The sequence below is a fragment of the Prionailurus bengalensis genome, chromosome A2 (assembly GCF_016509475.1).
Source record: "Prionailurus bengalensis isolate Pbe53 chromosome A2, Fcat_Pben_1.1_paternal_pri, whole genome shotgun sequence".
NCBI lineage: Eukaryota > Metazoa > Chordata > Mammalia > Carnivora > Felidae > Prionailurus > Prionailurus bengalensis.
This window is the reverse complement of record NC_057348.1, coordinates 135505176-135517759: the sequence shown is the minus strand read 5'-3', so window position 1 is coordinate 135517759 and position 12584 is coordinate 135505176. Positions and strand designations below refer to the sequence as shown.

At 42.5% G+C, this 12584-nt stretch overlaps 1 protein-coding gene across 4 annotated transcripts in view; it reads left to right on the top strand.

Annotated features, from left to right (window-relative positions):
• CTTNBP2 (cortactin binding protein 2) overlaps positions 1-12584 on the top strand; it is a 149874-nt gene that overhangs the window by 109090 nt on the left and 28200 nt on the right. For all 4 annotated transcript variants that reach the window (XM_043589329.1, XM_043589330.1, XM_043589332.1 and 1 more), the window contains 2 exons: positions 2011-2106; positions 3357-3436. In XM_043589329.1, the coding sequence (XP_043445264.1) occupies positions 2011-2106; positions 3357-3436 (176 nt within the window). The remainder of the gene's footprint in view (positions 1-2010; positions 2107-3356; positions 3437-12584) is intronic.

The window sequence follows — 12584 nt, the reverse complement described above, 5'->3', positions numbered from 1 at the left end:
TGATTATTCACAATGAGGCCATTACATAATGTTGCCTGTTAGTATAAAAAATGCTTTCATACCTCAGATAATACTCAGAGAGTAAAGAACAAGAAAGCCCTTGATGAGGTTTGTGATTCCACTTGCTGTTTTGATAAATGCAAGAAACAAACCACTTTGTAGCTGCTTGCTGGTGCACAGGTTCTGAACACAGCTCCAGATTTGTACCTGGGCTGGGCCAGGGCTTGTACTATATGAACACCTTACTTCCAGGACAGGAGTCCTAGTGAAGTCTAGAGTTGGAAGAAGCCCTATTCATTGAAGATCTGATCAAAGCTCCCACATGGGATCAGTGAGGGTGATAACTGCTTGTTTCTGTTTGATAGGCACTATGAAACAGACTCCGAAGAACTTGTAAGATTTACTTTCTGGTGAGCATAGTAAGTGCTCTACAAATGTCTCTGGTTAGTTTGTTTCCTCTTGAACCAGGAGAACTAACATCTTTGGGGAACCTGCCATTATTTCAGAACTGTGCTGGACCCTTTATACACAGCACCTCATCAAGTCCTTACAACAGACTCATTCTACAAATAACTAGTTACAAGGTGAGGTCACCTTGTAGGCCTGAGGTCACACAGCAAAGGAGCAAAGCAGATAAGATTCAAATCCCAGTCTGTGTGATAGGAAAGCCTGCATATTTTCAACAGCACTTGTTGCATAAGAATAATCAGGGTTGAGGAAACGGTGAGTTTCCTTTTAAATATGCTTTTAATATATCAACTTTTAATATATCAGCTTATTATAGCAGAAAGGGTTTTATTCTGTTAATTTATAGATGCTAAATCACTTCCCAAAAATGTATTTTACTAGTTTTTAAGGCTGATAATTCATGACAATTTAATTTTATTGATCTTTGGCAAGATCATTAATATAATTACAATTCTTACAGAAGAATTATTGTATAGTTAAATAATTACATTAAGATAATATGTCATAAATGATTCTCAGGAACACATTTTGCCCATACAACAAACTGTTATTCAAGGTGTGGTTGTGCCCAAGAGTCTAATAAATGAAATCAGCACAGACTTGTTCAGAAGAAAATGACACTGCATCATCAGCCTTCATCCAGCTGATCTGGAAACAAGCATAGGCAAATGGATATTTACCACCCTCAGAGAGATTTACCTCTGTAAGCCATGGATGCTAAGGCCTGATGGTGCCAGTGTTCATATTTGTGTAGGGCACCTAGTGGCATTTCAGATGTAAAGATCATTGGCTTCTGTGGGTAAAGGGCTTAGTTTAGTGCCTAATTGTATCCACTTGATAACAGGCAACCATGACATTATTTATTAATGTATGTATATAAGTGACTTTACTATATCACCTAACTAGATTAAAGGGACCCAGGCCAACAGATAAGCAGTGAGTTACAGGTGGGGAGTGTGTGTGTGTGGTGGGAATATTTAAGAATTTAAGATCTGTGGATGGGAAGGGACGGAACAAGTACTTCCTACTAATCCGTCCCTAGAGTAGACCCCAAGGAAGTGGCACCCTTTCTGAGCAGGCATGAGCAGAGGGCCCAGACTGTGAGAAGGCTTCCTTTATACTGAGCCCCTGAAGTAGCCTGTGTTTTCTGGAATCTAAAAATTTGTTGGAAAGGGAGCAGATCATAAAGGACCTGTTACTTCACCTCATTCAAAGTGCTTAGACTTTGTGAAGCAGGCACTGGAAGAACCATGGAAAGTTATCATCAGCTTTGTTCCTAGAAATATTTAGTATATTTTTGCTCTCCAGATTTCTCTCTTACTCCTAAAAACAGCTTTGGAGAAACCTCTTCTTTGAAGGCTTGCCTTTTGACCTTTAACGGACATTGTATTAGGGAGTTAACCCCTATGTGATGCTTTACATGTTCTGTGTGTGCTTTTGACAGTCTAAACCCTGGATTCCACAGGAGATTGTATATTGTCCCTTATAAGAAAAATTACTTTGAAGCTTCTTTGACATTTTATTTCGTTTTCTTGAACTTAGGAAATGTGCCATGGTCAGCAGGTCAGAGCTTCACCCAGTCCCCGTGGGACTTTATGAAGAAGAATAAAGCAGAGCGAGTCACTGTGCTTTTATCAGGTAAGAGTAGTCCACACTGAGGTGCTGTTGACAGAGTGTTGGCTTCATGAGGTGTCGTGGTGCCGGGTCTTAAATCTGCATGTTTCTGTCCTGTGTTCTCCAGCAATGCATGTGTGACCCCCTCTATTAAGTAATTAGATGTTTTTTGAAAAGTCTCACTAAGAAGAGGCAAAATCAAAAGCCATGTTTCTGACACCTGGTGATATCCGTCCTGACCATTGATTGCTGCGATTCTGATCACCTCTCCCATTAGGAACAAACCAGAAGCTAAACTTAATGTACTGAGAGAGTGACAAGAGACCATGTTAAAAGAAATGCCTTCTGTTACTGTCAAGTCCAGTGTATGATGAATAAGATTATTATAATGGTACGGGTAATGTTTAGTGAACACCTACTATGTGGAATGCCCTATCATTTATAGCACATTACAAGTATAAATTCACTTAATCCATATAACAACCCATTGAGATAAGTATTTCTGTTTACCCTCATTTTACGTACAAGGAAATTAAGGCTTAGAAAGATTGATTTTCTTGTCTAGGGTTACATAGCTAGTAGGTGTTACAGGAATACTCCATTTCTCAGCCCTTAACTCTAAAAGGGATTTTATCATGCACTTCCCATATTTGGGAATGGATTCTTTAAAAGTTCAACTAATAAAAGTTGTATTCTATTGTTTGAACTACTTACTGAAGTTAGGAAAAAAAAAAAAAAGTATGCGGTTATCCCAGAAAATACCTTCAGGTTCAAGCAGTGTATTAAGAGAATAGCAGAACTTGGGAGGCAAGTGAGGGAGATAGAGTTTGGGAAAGAACATAAAGGGTGACCCCCAGAACTGTGCACGAATGCTGTCCCAGGCTAGAACTTTCAGAGGGTTGGGATTATCTCTGATAACAGTTGTTTATAAATAGTAAAATTGAATCCAGGGATCGGAGCAGATACTAGCAGTAGTATTCCAGCTGGAATCTGAAGGCCCTGGCTGTGATGGACAGGAGAGATGGGTGGGCTTCCCAGGGGAAGGAAGGGCAGCTGGAGAGGTCTGGGGAGCAGCGGTGGTTTACCAGCCAGTTCAGAGTGTTGAAATATTTTCACGATGGTGAGACAAAAGGTACCTCTTGGTCACATGTCAGCTCTGGCTACGTAAGTCAACAAACATTACTGTATCTTTTATGAGAAGTTTTGTTGTGTCTTGATCATTTACATTTAATAAGGAAGAACCAATTTTGCTTCTGTGTGTCGCTTTCTTACAGGTCCCCAAGAAGGCTGCCTCAGTAGTGTGACTTATGCATCAATGATCCCTCTTCAGATGCTACAGAACTACCTCAGGCTGGTAGGTGGATGCTGCCAAGGGGAGTCTTAGGCTCCCATCCCTGACCCTGGAGTATTGGGTGGCCCATTTCCATGTCTGTAGGAGCGGGAGCCCCACTCACCCTGCGCCCCAACCCCATGATCTTCCCCAACAGCCCCTTCCCTAGAAGGCTGCTGGTCACTTAGTTCTGGATTTCTATCACAGTCATCCAGCTGTTCCCACCTGTCACCTGTGAAGTGTTGTGACTGGAGCAGGAGAGGGTTGTCTTTCCCCAACTTGGACTTGACATCAAGTAACTGATCATCAATATGAAAGAGAATGGCTATAAATATCAAGATTCTTTGCTGTAAACTTTATAATTTAGAATTAAGTTAAATATGCTAGAATCAGTTAAAAGTATTGATTTGGCCATTTTAACAGAAACCAAACAACTGTAGTTTGAACAGCATAGAAGTTTATTTTTCTCAAACGTAGAAATCCCAGCAGATGAGAGAGCCAGTAGGGGGAAATGGGGCGGGGTGACCCCGACCCCTGCAGATGTGTCAGCATCTTGGCACGTGCTCTCTCTCTCTCTCTCTCTCTCTCTCTCTCTCTCTCTCTCTCTCGCGCACGCGCGCGCGCTCTCTCTCTCTCTCTCTCTCTCGGTGGGCCACTGTGACCTGGGGTATTGTTGATGTGGGTTTGGTCGAAGAGAGTCCCCACTCCCACCCTCAGGTTCTAGCCTGAGGGAGGAGAGCCTGGAGGGCAAGCCCCTTCCTTTCTGGGGCGTTGCACACATTGTTTCCACCCATAACCACTGACCAGCATGTGGCCACACGTTCACCTAGCTGGGATATGTGGTCGCTTTCCGGGCAACCATGCACCCAGGGAAAACTGATTCTGTTACTGAAGGGAACAAGAATATGATTATCAAGAGAAAGTAGCAAATTCTAGACAAATGGTGAACAAATGTAATGTTTTACCTTTGTCCAGTACTTATTACATGCCAGGCGATATGCCAAAGGCACATACATGTCTTATTTATTCCTCAGAACATCCCTGTGAGGTAGATAGCGTCATCCACTTTATTTTTTTTTTTTAATTTTTTTTTCAACGTTTATTTATTTTTGGGACAGAGAGAGACAGAGCATGAACGGGGGAGGGGCAGAGAGAGAGGGAGACACAGAATGCAAAACAGGCTCCAGGCTCTGAGCCATCAGCCCAGAGCCCGACGCGGGGCTCGAACTCACGGACCATGAGATCGTGACCTGGCTGAAGTCGGACGCTTAACTGACTGCGCCACCCAGGCGCCCCCGTCATCCACTTTATAGATAAGGAAACTGAAGCAGAGAAGGGAAATAATGTGCTCAAGGCCACGTGGCTAGTGAGTGATTAAGCTAAGTTTGTGCACTCTTGGGTCTCTGTGAGATCCATCTAAAACTAATATTGAAGGTGTAAAACTTTAAACAAACGTTCATTTTGCCTGCTGCCTTAATTTGGAAAACCTTTTTTAAAAAATGAATGAGTTTGCCAGGGGCCCTTTACAAAAATTGTTTCCATTAACTATGAATTGATGTCTTTGTTCCCCCTGAAGAGAAGTGCAAATTCCAAACCATTCTGTTGATCTGGCTAGACCCAAAGTTGGGAATGACCTTTGTAAAATAGCCACAGTAGCACCAAAACATTAAAAAGCTTTCTAGTTTAGAAGAGATGGTGTCCTGTAACTTTGAGACTGTAACTTGTTTTCTTTGTTATGTGTTCCTCCCTGCCGCTTCAGAGTAAGCCTGGGGGCAACACAAATGGGAGGGAGGGCTGCCTTTCTCCTTTGTGTGAGTTAAAGCTGTTGTTGAGTGACCAGCTGGTTTTCAGGAATGTGAGCCTGGGCGCCCAGTAAAATGAGCTTGTAGAACCGCTTCTCTCCCTTCTGCCTCCTCAGCTTCTCTGCACCAGGCAACTTTCTGCTCAGGGCTTTTCATTCACCCAGATGACAAAGTGAACAGAAGGGTGATACAGCAGATTACAACTGCACAGGGGCCTTGGCTGAGCAGGTCTGTCAAGTGAAATGCTGGCTAGCACATTATATACAGAACATCCCAAGTACATTTGTATGTTTGCCTCTGAATGCCTAAGCCATGGTTTAGCTACCAATGACCAACAAACCAGAGACTAACTAGTTGTTAGTTCTATTCTCAATTTAGGAGTGTTTCGTTTTTTTTAGTTTGGGGGTTTTTTCGTGAGAGAGTGTCAGAGCATGTGCACTCAGGGTGGAGGACAGAGATTCTTGGGCAGGATCCGTGCCCTGTGTGGAGCCCAGCGTGGGGCTCAGTCTCACAACCATGATATCTGAGTGGAAATCAACAAGAGTCAGACGTTCAACCGACTGAGCTACCCAGGTGCCCCGTTTCTTTTTGTTTTTTAAATGGTGTTATTTTGGGGGCTCCTGGGTGGCTCAGTCGGTTAGGCGTCCGACTTTGGCTCAGGTCACGATCTCATGGCTTGTGAGTTCGAGCCCTGCATCAGGCTCTGGGCTGATAGCTCAGAGCCTGGAGCCTGTTTTGCATTCTGTGTCTCCCTCTCTCTGCCCCTCCCCTGTTCACACTCTGTCTCTGTCTCTCTCAAAAATAAATAAACATTAAAAAAATAATAATAAAAATAAAAAAATAAATGGTGTTATTTTTAAATACTTTCATTGAATATTTAAAATAATACAGATCTTAAATCTCCATTCTAAGAGTTAATAAGGAAACATTTAACTTGATTGAGTTTTGAATCACTAATAATTTATTATAATAGTTGAACTTTGTATATTAACTCAGACTTTTCTTAGCCCGTTGCAATTTTTATTAACTTATTTGCAATCTTGTATTATAATACTTCAGTGATTATAAATAATTATTATATTAGAAAAATACTTAAATAGATCATCCTAATCTGAGCATGACTTTAAAATGTAGGATTCTGGGGGCGCCTGGGTAGCTCAGTCAGTTAAGTGTCAGGCTCTTGATTTAGGCTCAGGTCCTGGGATCAAGCCCCACATAGGGCTCTGTTGCCAAGTGTGGAGCCTGCTTGCGTTTCTCTTTCTCCTCTCTCTCTCTTTCCCCCTGCCCCTCCTCTGCTCGCACTCTTTCTGTTTTTCAAAATAAATAAATAAACATTAAGAAAAGGCGGGACTCTGAATCCCCTAGGACATAATTCTTGAGATTCCACTGCCTGTTAGCCATCTACTCCAATATGTGCCATGCTAACCATCAAGAATCACAATTAGGAAATTCTACCTTCTCTTCCTATGTTCCCAGAATAAATTTGCTCTGTTCTCATAAAAATAATGTTGTGAACAATGGCGGTTATGTATCTGAGGCCACAAATCTTGATTAACGCTGTTAGCAGGTGGCCAGTTCTAGCCTGATCTCTTTCAGGGCATGGAGGAGTAAATGTGGGTAAGGGCCTAGCAGAAGGAGGAAGCCAGTTCCCCCGTATGAGGAAGAGGGGCTCCAACACCAACGAATCCTTTGGCCATCACGGCAATAGTGGAAGAAGATCCTGGGCAGCAGGGCAAGTGTCGACCCAGAGGAGGTCTGGAGCAGGAAGAGTTTATAAGTGCTAGAGGCTGGGTGACAAGGGAGCAGTTAGGTCCAAAGTTATAGCTTATGGGTGGTTTTTTGTTGTTGTTGTTGTTGTTTTTTTTTTTTTTTTAATAGCTACAATTCCCAAAGTATTATGTTTGTGTTCCTATATGGGGGCCTAGCTTTATTTGAATTTAATAACCAAGTCTCACCTTGGCTTTTCAAGTTTCAGTAAGCTAATTTTTAAAAACCTATGATGTATTTCTCTCCGTGAACTGTAATTTCTCTTGAATTCTCATTTCTCTTTTATATCTATTCTATAAAGAGGGACCTCAGCATATGGCTAAAAACCCTTTCGCTCTACCATGGGCTCCAGCTTTTTTGTAGCCCGGATGGATGCTGGATGCACCAGTACTGTTGGGGGGATTTTATATGAATAGGTTGACAGTAGTTGTGTTGTTTGTGGCTTTAAAGTGCTACATAAATTCTTTAAAATCAGTGTCAGAAGAGGTCAGAATGAAACGCCTAGCTACAAAGCCATGACATGGCTAGAGCCATCTAGCTCTAGCTTATTGGCTCAGTAAAAACCTTTTTGATTCTTTTTTGAGTTCAGCATCTCAGCACAACCTGGCCTAAAACCATCTCTAGATGGTAGAAACTTTCCCTTAGACTCTGACAAGTGAAACTCCAAATGGAGGCTGAGGTTTATTGCTTTAAAATAATGCCACAAGGGGCGCCTGGGTGGCGCAGTCGGTTGAGTGTCTGACTTAAGCCAGGTCACAATCTCGCGGTCCGTGAGTTCGAGCCCCGCGTCAGGCTCTGGGCTGATGGCTCAGAGCCTGGAGCCTGTTTCCGATTCTGTGTCTCCCTCTCTCTCTGCCCCTCCCCCGTTCATGCTCTGTCTCTCTCTGTCCCAAAAATAAATAAAAGCGTTGAAAAAAAAATAGAAAAAAAAATAAAATAATGCCACAAGTCGGAAAACATCACAGGCGCCACATTGACCCTGTTCCTCTGGACAGCAGCTCCTCTGGTAAACTCCATTCCGCAGAAAAACAGCCTGGAGGGCAGGGGAAAACAATCAATGGATGGATGGGCCTTTGTTGAGGTCATTGTTTCCATTTAATCCAGAATTCATTTGCGTCACAAAGCACTAATTGACATGTGATAAGAGCTTCCTGAATAAGCTGTGAAGACACAAGAATAAAGGGGATTGGTACCAATTGTGATAAAGGCCAGTGTCCCTTTACTAATAAGCAAAAATACTCCACTGTCAACACACACTTAGGGGTAATTCTGGGGACTCTAATTCACCTTTAAGAAGTTTGATTTTTCTCGAAGAGGAGAGAGATATCCTATCAAAACAGTTAAAATGTTTACCTTCCTCCCCCCACTATCTTGTCTGCCTGCCTGTCTACTTATCTATCTGTAGAGCCCTCTGCTGGAGGCATGAAGCATGTGTATTGATAATACCTCAGATCCTGCTGTTGGGAGAAATGTCATTTTTAGCTAGAGCAGATAAATGTGTTTTCTTGGCATAGCTTCACATGTTTGCAGTACAGCAACAGGCTCCTGGTAATTTTTTGTTGTTCAGATCTGAAATGGTAACCAGCACATCCTTTAATGAGATAGAACAAATACCATTAACAAAAAAATTGGTAATATCTGAAATGAGGAAAAACCTACGGAATGTATGCACAGAATGTATGAATGAGGGGCGCCTGGATGGCTCAGTTGGGTAAGTGGCTGACTTCAGCTCAGGTCATGATATCAGAGTTCATAATTCCAAGCCCCCAAGTCAGGCTTTGCACTGACACTGCAGAGCCTGCCTGGAATTCTCTCTCCCCCTGTCTCTCTGCTCCTCCCCTACTTGTGCTCTGTCTCTCAAAATAAAATCTAATAAAGTTTAAACAAACAAAAGAATGTATGAATGATCTGGAAGTCTGTACATTTGTTTTTGCATTTATTTATTTCTATTTTACCTTATTCCAGAAAGCATATTAGACTATGTGAAGACAGAATGCTTGCTGCTAGTGAATGGCCTTTTCAATGAAAATTTTAAATAGAATATTTCCTGTCTGTATTTTATAAGAACCTACAATCCGAGAACAAATGAGTTGTTGAAATTGAAGACAGCGTATCTATGAAATCGGGTTTCTTGCTGTTACGTGATTTCGAAATCAATCTTAAGACAGTGTAGGCAGTTTGACAGATGACTGTAATGAATAGAGCGCTCTTGTTTTCAGAAGTGAGACAAGATTAAATAGCAATCCTTGTTGAAAATCTCAGGGGTAGAATACTCAGTAAATCTTGAAAATCTGTATCCTGTTTCACTGGTATGAAACAATCCATTCCTTGTGAAAGAAGTTCTACCCGAGAAGTAGCATGGCAGTTTGGGATTAATTTGGAGAGTGCAAGACTTCGGGCTTAAAATTGGACCTGTCTCGTGGTACCCAACACAATTTCCCAATAAAGTGCTTATGAAAAGTGATAAAACTTCACAAAAACAGAGGAAAATAGAACTGAGGTCTCCCTTGGGCAAGAATCTGGAAGAATTTTCCCGTACCTTTAGGGATAAGAGAGTGTTAAACCCACTGATTTGAGGCCTACCTGAAATGAGGTAGGAAAACACTTCATTATTTCCTATGACCATCTTACTAATGATTCAAAAAAGCAAACTTGATACCAGTTAGGAAATTGGGTGTATGTCCTTACCGCAATCTCTGCTTTTGGTAGTGCCATCCTCCTCCACCTCCTATCAAGATGCGCCCTTCCACATCCATTCAGAGATTAAAGCTAGAAATACCTGAGCAGGAAGTTGGTGGGCGGGCGTTGGTGAGGCTGCTTTATCTGGGGAGCATATTATATAAGCACCCTCAGCAGGATGGATGTTGGAGCATCCTGCTTCCTTTAGTTCACACATTTGTCTGCCCTGGTGGACAGCCCAGGCCCAGCCCACTGCAGCTATTCCCGGATCCCAAAGCCACAAGCAGAGGCAGCAGCCCACCGTCCAGCGGATGACCTAAGACGGGAGTCAACTGAACAATTAAGTCGAAAGCAAGTGAAGCCAGTGATGGTCCACACATCCTGCTTTACTGCAGATTCTTCCTGTGGTTTCACAGAACGAAAAAAAGTACTAATAACAAGTTAACGTTTTACCTGGGGAAGAACCCTGCAGAACAGAACAGAGTTATTCTGAGAACTCAAAATGACACACCTTAGAAATTATGAGAAAAAATGAAAAATTGAGAAGATTATCATTCTCTGGAGAGTAAAAGATCGACTGAAAGCAGGGCAAGAAAGCCAGGGTAGAGAGAAGGCTAAGATTAAAAGCAAAAGTGTTGGCAAGGACCTGGGTGAGGTAAGGAACTCTGAGAGCAACTAAAAGTGCAGTAGCATCATTAAACTTGTACCTGAGACAGTTCAGAGCGGGAGGGAGACGGTGAACATTCTTTTCAGTGTCGTGAAGACTAACTTGAGGAGCTCTCCCCAAAGGAGAAGCAAAAGACAAGAGTTAGGATACTGATGAGCTAGGAGGACAGATGCACTTGCAGAGGACAGAGAGGGAACTTAAGCACTATTAGTTTTCCTTCCAAATAAAAGAGAATTAGAAGAGGAGAAATTACCAGAAACATAATGGAAGAAAAATCTTCTCAGCCAAAAATAGGTCTGGCTTCCAATATATTGGAAGAACTTACCGTGTTCCATGTAAGATGGGTGGAAAAGAGGTCACAACCAGACAAATCTGGGTAACTTTTTGAAATTTTAAGTACATCCCACTTCCCCATCTCTTAGGTACAAATGAGAACAGATTATTCTTTAACAATAATTCCTTAATGAGTATCCATACCCTCACTGCCTAGAAGCAGAATCTCATTTGAATTTTCTAGGATATTCTCTCATGTCTCTGGGGGAGTCCCTGTCCCAGTCTTGGTCCTTGCTGGCCCTTCTACTATTGTTCGTGTCACAGACCCCCAGCACCATAGAGAACAGCCCTGGCCAGCTACGGCTGTGTTCATGCTGTGGCTTCCGGATGCTGGTGTTCCTTGGGCAACTGTAGCCATTGTCCTGTTTCTCTCAAGTATATCATTCTCCCTGATGCTGCCCTAGCCCCAGTGTGCATCTAGCTGCTTCCTTTTTTATTGAAGGCTTAACAATAGAGGAATAATATTTGGATTCAGAGAAAATCACTGGTGGCTACCAAACATGTTGTCTTTCAGAGCCTAAAACCCAGTCCCTAGTCCTTCATTAGTGGTCCCCTTAAAGGACCACATTCCTTTTTAAGCTCATGGTCTGACACCCAGTGGTCAATCCCCGTTTTCCTCCACTTTCCAAGAGTTACTCCAAGCATGGTTTGGTCTCTTTGGAGGCCAAAAGCACAAATCCTAAAGGCCCCAGGCAAGGAAGGAGTCCTTCTTCCTTCCATGCTAACAGCTTTCCCTCAAGCCTTCCTTTCACATCCCCAAGTCTGCCTCTTTCTTGTAGTGATGGACCAGTGGCATATTTTGTTTTACCAGGCCTACCCCTAGCCACCCTCAAAGATATGGCCTTCCCTGTGTCTTTAAAAGGACAAACTTATCAGAGCACAATAAGGCAACCATGAACAGACCGTTTCAGGTTTAACATTTCTCCAAGTCTGGGTGACTCAGTCTTGACACATGAGCTACATCAACCATATTCATTAGGTTTGCCACTTCACCTATACAGATCCTTTTCTGTGAGATCTTTCCAAGAAGAAAGCTGCTCTCAAATGGAGACTAGGGGAGTGAGAGCTCAGTCCTAGGGGTGACCAAGGTGGAAGGGATGACTCCTCTCCACATCTCACTCCAGACGTCACTGCCCTTGTCCCGTGTAAATGGCCACTGGCTTTCCATCCCAGTGTGTGCTACATGTTCTCAGGCAAGGTATCCTCACATGTGAGGAAAAAGGTTTAAAAAAATCCTATAGGCATCCAGGCAGGAGATTTTCTCTTTTACAGAGTAAAAGTGGTCAATCTCTACCCAGGTTTCTTTGAAACACCTGAGTTCCAGAATGGAAAAATCTAGATCAGGAGTTGATCTAATAATCTTAGAGTCATGAAGATGTCTTTTATGTAAGATGCCAGCACAAAGATAGTCTCCTGACAGCCGTAAAAAGATTATACTTCTACATCCCTCTTAAAAAATACACAAATATGCATACACATATCAACTATGCAAAGAAACATAACTTAGAGTGGTTGCTTTTCAGTGCTCACACTATCAGTGGTTTGTAGTCTGCTGCTTTATGTTTCTTTGTATTTCCCAGAATTTCCTTAGTGGAATTCATTGCTGTTTTACATACCCCTAAAAAGTAAAAGAAGCACTGGGAAAATTCAAACTAAGGAGCATGTGTAAGAGATAATAATGAAACATTACAAAACATTTGCAAAGGACAAAATACACTAGGCACTGTGTTCCTAGCTTACCTACTGAACCTCATTGTAGAAATTACAGGGAAGAGGGGAGCCGGGGTGGCTCAGCCCGTTAAGCATCCGGCTTCGGCTCAGGTCATGATCTCGCAGTTGGTGAGTTTGAGCCCCACGTCAGGCTCTTTGATGACAGCTCAGAGTCTGGAGCCTGCTTCAGATTCTGTGTCTCCCTCTTTCTGTG